Source organism: Muntiacus reevesi, chromosome 15 (assembly GCF_963930625.1).
Source record: "Muntiacus reevesi chromosome 15, mMunRee1.1, whole genome shotgun sequence".
In the NCBI taxonomy this organism is placed as follows: Eukaryota; Metazoa; Chordata; class Mammalia; order Artiodactyla; family Cervidae; genus Muntiacus; species Muntiacus reevesi.
The window spans coordinates 20,624,317-20,638,361 of record NC_089263.1 but is presented as its reverse complement, the minus strand read 5'-3'; the positions used below and the strand labels follow the sequence as shown (position 1 = coordinate 20,638,361).

Genomic DNA, 14,045 nt, shown 5'->3' with positions numbered 1-14,045 from the left:
TATATATATATATATAAGCATCAGCATCTGTGAGTCTTCCCTCATCTTCCCTTTACACTCCCTACTGATTGGAGAGCTACGGAATCTACCCCCCCCTCCCCCCCATCAATGGCAGAATACCAGAAAGACCCCTGAGAGGTCGAGAGGTGCCTTTGATTCTCTAGGGCCTGAACAATGCTTCAGCCCCATGACTCCTGGAAAACTCTTGGTTTCCTGGATGTCTCCTGCTGTTGCTGAAAAGTAAACCCAGCCATCGGTTTATGGTGGACAGAAAGCTCTGAACTGCTATTGTGATTACCTTGCAAATGACTACAATTATGTTGCAGATACTAACTGAATCCCTCTGGTTAAATGAAACAAGAAAGAAAAGACAGAATATTAGCTTCGTATTTTAACGTCTTACTTGGTTTATCTCCCCTATCAGGCCATGAGCTTCATGAGAGCAAGGGCCATGTGTGATTTCTGTGGGTAACCACAGTGTTCTTGAGCATAGAACACTCCCAGTGAATATTTGTTAGAAGATGCATCATGCATGTTTGCTGGAGAATGGTTGAATTAGCATCAAAGGTATCTTCTGCGGTTAGCTCATTGGCTGGTAATTCTCAGCTTTTTGCAGTCCATCACAAAATGTACTTTTCCTTTTTTTCCCTATCTATTGCTTTATTTATCTTTTTATCATTACTATTTTTTAAACTGAAGTATAGTTGATTTACAATGTTGTGCCAATCTTTGCTTTCCAGCAGTGAGTCAGTTATATACCTATACACATTCTTTATACCTATATATATTTCTAAATGGGCTTCCCTGGTGCCTAAGACAGTGAAGAATCTGCCTGCCATGCAGGAGACTGGGGCTTGATCCCTAGGTTTGGAAAATCCCCTGGAGAATAGAATGGCAACCCACTCCAGTGTCTTGTCTGGAGAATTCCATATCCAGAGGAGCCTGGCAGGCTACGGACCATGGGGTCACAAAGAGTTAGACATGTTCAGTTCAGTTCAGTTGCTCAGTCGTGTCCAACTCTTTGTGACCCCATGAACCACAGCATACCAGGTCTCCCTATCCATCACCAACTCCCAGAGTCCACCCAACCCATGTCCATTGTGTCAGTGATGCCATCCAGCCATCTCATCCTCTGTCTTCCCCTTCTCCTCCTACCCTCAATCTTTGCCAGGATCAGGGTCTTTTCAAATGAGTCAGCTCTCTGCATCAGGTGGCCAAAGTACTGGAGTTTCAGCTTCAACATCAGTCCCTCTAATGAACACCCAGGACTGATCTCCTTTAAGCTGGACTAGTTGGATCTCCTTGCAGTCCAAGGGACTCTCAAGAGTCTTTGCCAACACCACAATTCAAAAGCATCAATTCTTCTGCACTCAGCTTTCTTTCTAGTCCAACTCTCACATCCATACATGACTACTGGAAAAACCATAGCCTTGACTAGATGGACCTTTGCTGGCAAAGTAATGTCCCTGCTTTTTAATATGCTGTCTAGGTTGGTCATAACTTTCCTTCCAAGGAGTAAGCATCTTTTAATTTCATGGCTGCAATCACTATTCACAGTGATTTTGGAGCCCAGAAAAATAAAGTTAGCCACTGTTTCCACTGTTTCCCCATCTATTTGCCATGAAGTGATGGGACCAGATGCCAGGATCTTAGTTTTCTGAATGTTGAGCTTTAAGCCAACTTTTTCACTCTCTTCTTTCACTTTCATCAAGAGGCTCTTTAGCTCTTCTTCACTTTCTGCCATAACTGGGTGACTAAAACTTTCACATACTCCTATATATATATATATATATTTGTTATATCTAATATACCTAAATATTCTTTTCCATAATGGCTTATAACAGGATAGTGAATACAGTTCCTTGCACTACACAGTAGGACCTTGTTGTATATTCATTCTAAGTGTAATGTTAGTAGTTTGCATCTGACAACCCCAAACTCGCCCTTGTTTGGATTCCCAGTCCATCCCTCTCCCCCGACTCCTTAGCAACCACAAGTCTGTTTTCTATGTCTGTGAATCTATTACTGCTTCAGCAATAGGTTCATTTGTGCTATATTTTAGATTCCACATTTAAGTGACATTGTATGGCATTTGTCTTTCTGACTTCACTTAGCATGATAATCCCTAGACCCACCCATGTTGCTGCAAATGGCATTCTTTTGTTCTTTTTAACGACTGAGTAATATTCCATTGTGTATACATAACACATCTTTATCCATTCATCTGTCTGTGGACACTTAGGCTGTTCCCATGTTTTGGCTATTGTGAACAGTGCTGCTATGAACATAGGGGTGCATGAAAATTTTTGAATTACAGTTTTATCTAGGTATATCCCAGGAGTGGATTGTTGAATCATATGGTAATTCTGTTTTCAGTTTTCTGCTGATGTACTTTCTTTTTTTTTTTTTAGTTGCAGTGAATCAACAGAGTAGATAGGCATAGCTTTTCATTGTAAAGAAAGTCTTTCATTATTTTTTACGTAGTCCCCGCCTCCCCCACACCCCCTCTACACTGGCCCCCAAGGGAACACTGGCTCTCAGGTAAGATCCAGGAGTCTTCACAGTTTGGAACCCGATACCACCTTTCCTAGAATACTTGACGCTCTCTCAGGCTTCCTCTGGCTATAATGGAAAGGAGATTGGCCTTAGAATTGTGCTGCTAATAGAGGGAAGCAGAGTCTGGTTTTCACCTAACGGCTCCTGATTGGGGTCTGTTATGTCCAGTCTGAGTCGGCCCGGAACTTAGCGTCGGGACACACCATTCAGGCTCTGGCCGCCCCAGGTTAGGGCAGGGACCCGGCAGAGGAGGCTGCACCCCAAGGTCGTAGCGGGAGCTGCTCCTCTCTCTGGAAGGCTAGGTGGTAGAGCGCGGGAGATACCGTGTTTGGTACCGGGCTGCTCTGCGCCAGTCAGGTGAGGCCCGGAGGTTCGCATCTTCAGATCCCTCTCTAATTACAGTGCTTGGATCCCCTTCTCAGCTCCGAAGAGGCGGTCCTAGTGACCATGTAGGTCGGGAAGTGGGTTTAGTATACTTGTCACCGCTGGGAACCCGGCTTCCCGGGACTCCCAATCCTTTGCGGTCTCGCTCAGAACTACACTTCCCAAAAGGCTGCGCGGTGATTGAAAGCTCTCTCAGCCTATGGACGGGGAAGACTTCTCGGCCTACAGGCCGAGAGGCCAATGGCAAGAGGACGGGGGCGGTATTTTCCGGCTGCTGCTGCCCTGCAGGGCGTCCCACCTGTGTCCTCACAGCCCTGTCACGAATCCCGGTCGGGTTCTGGGCAGGACCGCCACGGCGTAGCGAGCTGGCTGTGACTCGGCGGTGGAGGACCCTCGCTCGGTGTTCCGTCCGGGGCTGGGCCCGAGGGCGGTGAGTGATCCGGGGAAGGAGACTGCGGCTGCAGCCTCGGAGCTGCTGAGGGGCGTGGATGGGGCTCGCCCAGCGCCCCGAGGTTGTCCCTGCCGGGTCCCTGCGCTCGCTTTTCAAAGCCCACGGGTCTTGCTGAAGAGTGGGGAGAGGTGGCTACACTTTCCTCTGCCTGCGTCGGGATAGCTCATCCTCTTAATCTTTCTTTCTTTCTTTCTTTTTTCTTTTTTTTTCTCCTCGGTGATGGTCTTCTGGTTTCAGTTTAGCTTTGCGACCCTCTGATCGCTGCATCCAGATTAGGGCCTGAGGCTCCGCGAGGGAGGAGAATGGGTCTCGGTCCTAGCCGCGCGGTCATGTTCCTATTAATAAACCCAGAGAACCAACTAGTGCTTCTCACAATGGCACTTAGTCACAGCACCACAGCCTCTAGGGCCTTTGAGGTCACCTGAGGTCACCTGTACAGGGGGCAACAGACTGGGTGGGAAACAGCGTTTGTCCAACCCTGACTAAGAGTTCTCCATCCCGCTGTCTCCTGCAGGGGGGCCCTGCTGTGGGTTTGTAATGGATGTAGAAATAAAATGTTTGCTCAGACTCATTACAGTGTTCACATCCTAATGACATTATTTTTTTTTTTTTCATTAAGGTTTTAAACCAGAGAGATGATATGTATTCCCAGTACATTCTAAGTGGCCAATAGCAATGTCTGTAAATGCATCAGTGTTCCCAGGAAAAGTGTTTGTGTATTCTAGTAGTACCAGGTACTTCGACAGGTAAGACAAAAGATGAAAAAGAGTCAAACTTCCTCACCCCAGTCTAGTCCATTCTGCACTGAAACGCAGAATTCTTTGTAGCAGATTCAGCTTGCTGACTTGTATTTGTTTCTTTTGGAAACTCTTTAAATGGAAAAACAAACAAAAAACCCAACATTATCTTCTATATTTTTTGTGACTTCTACTGCCTTACAGCATATTGATTACTGAATAACTTAATGATTCATCCAGTAACCTGACCATCTCCCCCCAATAATTTCTTCATGATACTGATGTTGATTTTATTAATGTCTTAATGATTGTTTTCAGCCCCCAAATATTTTGTTTTATGGTTATCCCCATTAAATTTCACTTAATTTTACAGTTTATCTATGTTGGTTTTTTCAATCCATGTCTTTTGAGTCTCACTTCTGACGGCATTAAACCTTGAAATAGAATGATACCTAGGACAGTTCCCTTTGGGCTTCTGCACAGTTAGCCCTTGAAATTGACACTAAATCTACAAGACAAGAAAAGTCAGCCTTTCTCATAACTAACCGGAGGCTAATTAAGTCCGAAATCTCCTACCTAGCTGAGGAAAATGTTGTTGGAGAGAATCCAGTGCTTTCCAGAAATCGAGTTATACCCACACACTCCCTCCTGTTTTTCTTGTCCATTGTGGAAAATTTCTCCCTCAAAACATTCATGTCTTCAAAAGAGTGAGGGTTCTACAGATGTGTTTGGAGGCCCAGTCCTCACTTTGTGATGAGAAATTTGGCCAAAGGAATGATTATGTAAAAAAAAGAAGAGCATCCCTTCTGTTGTGGACAACATTTGTTTTTGTTGTTGTTCAGTCTCTAAGTCGTGTCCAACTCTTTGCAACCCCATGGACTGCAGCATGCCAGTCTTCCCTGACCTCCAGTATCTCCCTAAATTTGCTCAGATTCATGTCCATTGAGTTGTTGATGCTATCTAACCATCTCATGTTCTGCTGGCCCCTTCTCCTTCTGCCCTCAATCTTTCCCAGCATCAGACTCTTTTCCAGTGAGTCATCTCTTTGCATCACGTGGTCAAAATATTGGAGCTTTAGCTTCAACATCAGCCCTTGCAGTGAATATTCAGGGTTGATTTCCTTTAGGATTGACTGGTGTGATCTCCTTGCTATCCAAAGGACTCTCAAGAGTCTTCTCCAGCACCATAATTTGAAATAATCAACTCTTCAGCCCTCAGCCCCTTTATGGTCCAACTCTCACATCCATATGTGACTAATGGAAAAACCATAGCTTTGACTTTACGGACTTTTTTCAGCATTTACCTCAGAGCTGTTCTGGTTGAGGGGATTTTGTTTGGGTATGGTGGTAGCTGTCTTTCGGTTTTGAGATAATGGTGAGAATGTCTAGAGAACTCTTGATGTATACTGAGATCTCTTGCTTTAGGAACTGATGACCCTCAGTGATGTGGCTGGGGACTTCAGGGACAAGTGGGTTACCTGGACACTGCTTAGAGAGTCCTCTTCAGGGATACCGCCCAGCACAGATACAAGAATGGGCTCCCAAAGGGTAAGGATGCAATTTTCCTTCATCTTAGCTTTATTAATATAATTTTTAAAATTTTTGGTTGTACCAAGTGGCTTGTGGGATTTTAGTTCCCTGACCAGGGATTGAACCCATGCCCCCATGCAGTGGATCTTGGAGTCCTAACTGCAAGACCACCAGGGGAGTCCCTTTATCTTAAACACTTTGAGAGGGCCCAGATCTGAGAAGTCTCTGGGGATGTTGGTCTCTTAGAGCTCCAGCTCTGTGTGAGAGTAATTGACACCTCCCTGGCAGAAAAAGAATGACTTCTATTTTTATGGCACTTAGTGGTTTTCAGATTTCTTTGATATTTTTCTGTCTGATTGATATCTTATCATAGCCCTTTGATATATGTATTTTCATTCCCCTTTTCCAGCTGAGGACCCTGAGACTTAAAGTTAAGTGGCAAAAGTGAGCCCAGCCCAGGTCTTTGTGGAAAAGGGAAGGTGCTCTCCCCAGAGTTTTTTTTTCCGTCACTTAAACAAACAAACCGACCCCTCCAGTGCTCTTTCTAAAATACCATAGCAACTCTGCCTTTTTTTTTTTTTTTGGCTGTACCATGAGGCACACAGGATCTTAAATCCCTGACCAGGAATTGAACTCATGTCCCTTGTGGTGGAAGCACAGATTCTTAATCACTGGATCACCTTCTTTCTGGGATGTCTCTCCTTCTTTCTGCTTTACTTCATATCTATTACACAAGTAATATATATTCACTAAAGGGAAAGATAAGCAAAATGAAAACAAAAGTCATCTATTCCACTACTGAAGAGTTACGATCTAAGCATATATACAATTAAAAAAAAAAAGGAAATAAAAATAATTGGGATCATACTGAATATTCAGTGGTATATCTTACTTTCTTACACAATGTACTGTGAATATATTTTGACAATAATAAATATCTGTACATTAAAGTAACTACTTAGTATTTTATTATATGGAATACAGTAATTACATAAAATTGAACCATACATTTTTGGACTACTTTTAACCTATAAACTGGCAATTTCAGATGGCTCAATCAAATGAAATTATTTCTTTGTTGGGAGCTATTTGGGTCATTTTAAATTTTCACTAGTATTGTGATGATGCTCTCTTAACTAACTGCCTTTTTAAAAGTCTTGTTTATTGAAATAATTAGTTAACAGTTAGCTAATATATATATTTTTTGCACAATGTCCTTTTTTTGTTTGTTTACTTTTGTTCATTTCTTTAGACTCTCTAGAAATTTCTGGGTTTGAGAATAGATACATTTCTAAGATATTTGGTATTTTTGCCAAATGCCTTCCAAAAAGACTGAATCAATTTATTTATTCCTGTTAGCATTATATGAAGTGTCTATTTCTTCATATTCTATCTATCATGGGGGGTATCATAATCTAAGAGTGTAGGTAAAACAATAGTGATAGCTAACATTTATTGAAGACTTAATCATTTCATCCTCATAACAACTCTGTAAGGTAGGTCTTTTTAATTAAATGAAATGTATTTATTTATTTTTGGCTGTGCTGGGTCTTTGTTGCTGCACAGACTTTTTTCTAGTTGCAGTGCAAGGGCTGCTCATTGCAGTGGCTTCTCGTTGCAGAGCATGAGCTCTTGGGTGCTTGGGCTTCAGCAATTACGGCACATGGACTCTAGAGTACTCCCAGGCTCGAGAGTATAGGCGCAGTAGTTGTTGTGCACAGGCTTAGTTGCCCCTCGGCATGTAAGATCTTCCCCCAAACCAGGAATTGAACCTGTGTTCCCTGTATTAGTGACTTTAAGGACATAGTAGTTCCATGGCTTGGGGATCCTCCCAGACCGGGGTTTCAAACCCATGTCTCCTGCATTGGCAGTCGGATTCTTTACCACTGAGGCACCAGGGAAGCCCTGAGGTGGGTTTTATCATTATCCCTAATTTATAGATGAAGACACAGAGACACAGGGAGTTTAAGTAACGTTCCTGAGGTCACACATGTAGTCAGAGACATTGTTAGGATTCAAATTCAGACAATAAGACTCCTGAGTTTGCACTCTTTACCTTTATACTATATTCCCTGTGTGTCATTGTTTTAATCTGAATTTCTTTGGCTAATGATGAGTTAAAAGTTTTTCACATATTTTTAGGCTGCTTTATTTTTTTTTGTGAATTGCCCATTCATGTCCTGTGTCCTTTTTTTCTTTTTTTCCCACTACAAGTGTTTGTCTTTTTCTCATGGTTATATTGACTGCTGCCCTTCTGGGAAAATTTGAAAACCAAACATTATAGTTAACTTCCTTGATTCTTTCTAAGGGTGAGGTCGCGGCGGCTTTGTTTTGATAAAGTTATCTCTCCGCAGGAGTTTAGCCTTGTGCCTTGAGGGATGAGTTATTGTGCTTATTCTAGAGTTTCTATCACCCAAGTCTGACTTTTTTTTTTTTTTAAATGGGAAGCAAAGAGCTTTTTCTCAGCCTCTGGGGAGATCACCCTGTTTTGTCACGTCATCATGGCTGCCCTTTCCATTTTTATTTATTTATTTCTGGCTGCACTGGGTCTTTGTTGCTGCACACAGGCTTCCTCTAGTTGCAGTGCACAGTCTCCTCATTACAGGGGCTTCTCACGGCAGGGCTCGGTAATTCTGGTGCACTGGCTTAGTTGTCCTGCAGCATGTGGAATGTTCCCGAAACAGACCAGGGATCTAATCTGTGTCCCTTGTATTAGCAGGTGGATTTGTAACCACTGGAGCACCGAACATACATCAGAATTTCCTGGGGTAGTCTCCTTTACCTGGGGAAGAAAAGGGGCTTGCATTTTCTCAAGCCTTCTGTGATGGCTCAAATTAACATCCTGTGTTCACCTTCCTTATAGGATTTCGAAACCAAGTGTAATCTCCCAGCTGGAGCAGAAAGAAGAGGCATGGGTCCTTCCACTGCAAAATTTTGAGGCAAGGAAGATCCTGAGGGAAAGTCACACAGGTGAGATGTGTTGCCTGGTGGGTAGAAATCTAGCATTTCAGTCCCTGTTTAGTTAAGGAATTTGGAATGCTGCCCTAGACTTTTTAAAAAAATTTTATTTATTTTTGGCTGTGCTGGGTCATCATTGCTTCATGTGGGCTTTCTCTAGTTGTGGCGAGCAGGGGTTACTCTCTACTTGCAGTGCATGGGCTTCTCATTGCAGTGGCTTCTCTTGTTACAATGTGCAGACTTTAGAGCTCCTGGGCTCAGTAGTTGTGGTTCACAGGCTTAGTTGTCCTGCAGAATGTGGGATCTTCCCTGACCAGGGATTGAACCTGCATCCCCTGCATTGGCAGGCGAATTCTTCACCACTGAGCCAGCAGGGAAACCCTGCCCACGACTTTGTTCTTGCTATTAGAAGTTTAACTTTGACTTCCTGGACCATCAGTCATTGACCAAATGAAGCCTTCATTTAAATTAAACCTTTCACTTTTGTCTAGACTCTAACATCATTGAGAAAAGTTGCCCAGTTCTGACAATATGTGCTTTACTCTTGATATCAAGGTCACCTCAGGGTTCATTGGACCATCTTAAAATAAAAAGGGCTTGGGAATTCCTTCTGTCATGAATGGGAAGCTCAGTGATCTTCAGTAAACTCTTCAGGAATCAAAATGAGAGTAGTCAAACTAAATGTGGTCTGTCGCAAAAACACTAATTTTAATCTTCTTGCTGCTTTCTGCTGATCTTTCCTAATTGATGTTTATTCGCTAAGTCGTGTCTGACTTTTTTGCAACCCCATGGACTATAGCCTGCCAGGCTCCTCTGTCCATGGGATTCTCTAGGCAAGAAAACTGGAGTGGGTTGCCACATCCTCCTTCAGGGGATCTTCCCGACCCAGGGATTGATCCTAAATCTCCTGAATTGACAGGTGGATTCTTTACCACTGAGCCACCAGGGATATACTCTTCAGGAATCAGAATGAGAGTAGTCAGATTAAATGTGGTCTGTAGCAAAAATACTAATTTTATTCTTTCTTGCTGCTTTCTGATGATCTTTCCTGATAAGTAATAACTTCATCCTGTGTTACTTCTGTTAACTTTTCAGAATTTAAGCATCAGGTGGTACAACTCGATCAGGACGTTTCCAAAACTGCAGAACCATGTGGAACATCCTCAGAAGGGGCCAATAAAGATATTCCTCCTCCTCCTAGCTGGGGAGGAAACTGGGAGAGGGGTCTTGAGTTAGAAGGGCAGCATGGTACCCTCTTGGGAGAGTGTCAGCAGGGGCCCTTTTCACAGGAGAAGGAATTAAACAAGCTCCTGGAAGGATATATAGGAAAGAAGCTGGTGTGTGCGGAATGTGGGAAAAGCTTTAACCAGAACTCCTATCTCATAAGGCACCAAAGAACCCATACTGGCGAGAGGCCCTATAAGTGCATAGAGTGTGGGAAAGGCTTCAAACAGAGTTCAGACCTCGTCACCCACCGCAGAACACACACAGGAGAGAAACCCTACCAGTGCCACAGGTGTGAGAAAAAATTCAGCGACAGCTCGACCCTCATTAAACATCAGAGAACCCACACGGGCGAGAGACCCCACCAGTGCCCCGAATGTGGGAAGACTTTTGCACGGAAACCGCACCTCACGGTGCACCAGAGAACCCACACAGGGGAGAAGCCCTACGTGTGCCTTCAGTGTCACAAGAGCTTCAGTCGCAGCTCCAATTTCATCACCCACCAGAGGACCCACACTGGAGTGAAGCCCTACGGGTGTCGCGACTGCGGGGAGAGTTTCGGCCAGAGCTCGGATCTGATTAAGCACCAGCGGACCCACACTGGAGAGCGGCCCTTCAAGTGCCCCGAGTGCGGGAAGGGCTTCCGAGATAGCTCTCATTTTGTGGCCCACATGAGCACTCACTCGGGAGAAAGGCCCTTCCACTGTCCTTACTGCCACAAGAGCTTCAGTCAGAGCTCGCACCTGGTCACGCACCAGAGGACACACACAGGCGAGAGGCCTTTTAAGTGCGACGGCTGTGGGAAGGGTTTTGCCGACAGCTCTGCCCTGGTCAAGCACCAGCGGATCCACACCGGAGAAAGACCCTATAAATGTGGCGAGTGCGGCAAGAGCTTCAACCAGAGCTCTCACTTCATCACCCACCAGCGGATCCACTTGGGAGACAGACCCTATCGCTGCCCCGAGTGCGGCAAAACCTTCAATCAGCGTTCCCATTTCCTTACACACCAGAGAACGCACACAGGAGAGAAACCCTTTCACTGCAGTGAATGCGACAAGAGCTTCCGGCAGAAAGCACACCTTTTGTGCCATCAGAACACTCACCTGATGTAGGAGATAGTCTTTCGTGCTTCTCCTCCCTTCCAAATTTCTGTCGCTGTTGTCTTTGTTTTTTCTTGGCTGCGCTGCAAGGCACATGGAACCTTAATTCCCTGTGTGGATGCTCAGTCGCTTGGTCATGTCCAACTCTTTGCAACTCTATGGACTGTAGCCTGCCAGCTCCTCTGTCCATGGGAGTTCCCAGGCAAGAATACTGGAGTGGACCGCCATTTCCTTCTCCAGAGGATTTTCCCGACCCAGGGATGGAGACCAGGGGTCAAACCTTGCATTAGAAGTTCGGAGTTTCAGCCACTGGACCACTAGGAGGTCCCACCGCTATTATCTCTAAGTGCTCCAAATAGAGAAAAGCTGAGCATTGGCAGCTCATGTCAGGCCCTAATCTGTTCTCTTTTTCTGTTTTTTCATGGCAAGGATAAACCTAGAGGGTCCAAACAGTGTTCTAAACACAGAAAGCATTCCTTCAGTGTTTTTGACTGACTCATAGGGAAATGTGAGTTTTGTGGTTGATGCCTGGTTACTAAAAGAGAAGTGAGATAAATGTAGTCATTCTATCATTGTGTGTGTGCTAAGTCCCTTTGTTCCTATCCAACTCTTTGCGACCCCATGGGACTGTAGGTCACCAGGCTCCTCTGGCCATGTGATTCTCCAGGCAAGAATACTGGAGTAGGTTGCCATTTCCTCCTCCGGGGATCTTCCTGACCCAGGGATCCAACCCAGGTTGCTTGCATCGCAGGCAGATTCTTTACCGCTGAGCCAACAGGGAAGCCCTAAATGACTCATTATGGGTCATGTAATTAACTCACAGAAAAACCAGAATCTGTCTGCAGGTCTCCTCTTCCACAACATGGAACAGACCAGCTCTGGGATTTGTTAGAGCATCTCTGAGACACCACACAACTGAAGGAACCATATTATGTCCATTAAACCACTCTGAAATTGGAGATGATGTGGGGAGGTAGCCTAGGTTCCCAACAACTTTACAGGGTCTGATGGTGGGGTCCTTGATCCTCATGGAAGATGTAAGTGGGTAAGAAGGGAGTTGGGTATTGAACACTCTGGAGAGAAAAGTGGGAGATTGAAGGTTTTTTTTTTCAAACTTTCGTATGTCAATACAGACTAATACATCAGCCTTGGAACACTAGTTCTCTTCCAGTATATGGAGTGCCATCTGAGTGCTAAAACAGGGGATAGAACTCAGATGACGACCTAAACACTTTCTTTAATAGATAATTGATCAGGGGGACTTCCCTGGTGGTCCAGTGGCTGAGGCTCCATGCTCCCAACGCAGGGGGCCCAGGTTCTGTCCTTAGTCAGGGAACTAGATCCCACCTGCCGAAACTAAGCATTCAAATACCACAACTAAAGATTCTGCATGCCTCAATGAAGCGCTGGTGCAGTCAAATAAATAAAAATATGTATTAAAAAATTTCCATCATTTATTGTGCCCATCTTTGCATGAAATGTTCCCTTGGTATCTCTGATTTTCTTGAAGAGATCTCTAGTCTTTCCCATTCTATTGTTTTCTTCTATTTCTTTGCACTGATAGCTGAGGAAGGCTTTCTTATCTCTCCTTGCTATTCTTTGGAACTCTGCAAAAAACCAGTCAATCCTCAAGGAAATCAGTCCTGAACATTCATTGGAAGGACTGATGCTGAAACTGAAACTCCAATACTTTGACCACCTGATACGAAGAACTGACTCATTGGAAAAGACCCTGATGCTGGGAAAGATTGAAGGCAAGAGAAGGGGACGACAGAGGATGAAAGTTGGATAGCATCACTGACTCGATGAACATGAGTTTGAGCAAGCTCCGGGAGTTGGTGATGGACAAGGAAGCCTGGTGTGCTGCAGTCCATGGGGTTGCAAAGAATCAGACATGAGTGAGTGACTAAACTGAACTGAAAGTATTAAAAAATAGATAATTGAATGGGAAAAAAAATCTGGTTAATTCAGTGCTATAAGTTCATAAAATGTGATCCCTGACCAACAGCTTTATCATCATCTGGGAACTTGTTAGAAATGCAAGTTCTAAGTCCCCATCCCAGACTTACTGAATTGGAAGCTAGGGGTGGGACCTAACAATATGTGTTTTATTTAAAAATTTTTTTTCAAAGATTTTTTTTAATGTGGACCATTTTTTAAAAAGTCTTTATTGGATTTGTTACAATATTGCTTCTGTTTTTTGTTTTTTTTAAATTTTGGTTTTCTCACCCCAAGCTCCATGAGACCTTTGCTCCCTGACCACAGATCAAACCTGTGTTGCCTGCATTGGAAGGCAAAGTATTAACCACTGGACTACAAGGAAAGTCCCACAATATGTGTTTTAATAAGCCCTCCAGGTGATTATTATGCATGCCCAAGTTTGAGAACCACAGCTTTAAAAGATGGCTCTTCTACTAAAGGCAGCCACAGTACTATTATTGTTCTTACAAAAAATTAACAAGATTTTGTAATACTCCAAATACTAATACAAATACTGCAGTAAGTGTTCACATTTCCCTAATTATCTTATGTTTTTTTATTTTTATTTTTACTTTACATGTCTTTTGGTCGTGCTGAATGGTTTTCAGGATCTTAATTCCCTGACCAGGGATTGAACTCAGGCAGAGTCCTAACCGCTGGACCACCAGGGAAGTCCCTGTTTTTATTTTTCAGTTTGTTTTGAATCAAAATCCAGATAAGATCTTTGCATTCAACTGGTTGATATGTTCCTTACAGAAGTCATCCCTCTTCTCTCTCCTTTCCTTGTATTTCATTTGTTTGGAAAACAAAAACAAAAGCAAAAACAAAAAACTTGTCCTCTAAGTGTCTACAGGTCTGTATTTTGCTAATTTCAACCTATGGGATCCTTTAACATGCTCCTCATCATCTGCTCTCCTAATGTTGGTAGTTGGATCTGTAAATATGATCAGATTCAGATTTAGGGAAGGGGAAAGCAAGAATGGGTTTCCCTGGTAGCTCAGTGGTAAACAATCTGCCTGCCAATGCAGGAGATGCGAGATCAATCCCTGGGTCATTAAGATCCCCTGGAGAAGGAAATGGTAACCCTCTCCAGTATTGTTGCCTGGGAAATAAAAAGATCCTGATG

General features: G+C 43.8%; 1 protein-coding gene across 1 annotated transcript in view; it reads left to right on the top strand.

Annotated features, from left to right (window-relative positions):
* The first annotated feature begins 3,275 nt into the window (after positions 1-3,275).
* Positions 3,276-14,045, top strand: part of IQGAP1 (IQ motif containing GTPase activating protein 1) — a 129,294-nt gene continuing 118,524 nt past the window's right edge. Inside the window, exons 1-4 of the mRNA XM_065906373.1 lie at positions 3,276-3,370; positions 4,011-4,137; positions 5,553-5,675; positions 8,521-8,627. Coding sequence (XP_065762445.1) covers positions 5,572-5,675; positions 8,521-8,627 — 211 coding nt within the window. The 5' untranslated portion in view covers positions 3,276-3,370; positions 4,011-4,137; positions 5,553-5,571. The remainder of the gene's footprint in view (positions 3,371-4,010; positions 4,138-5,552; positions 5,676-8,520; positions 8,628-14,045) is intronic.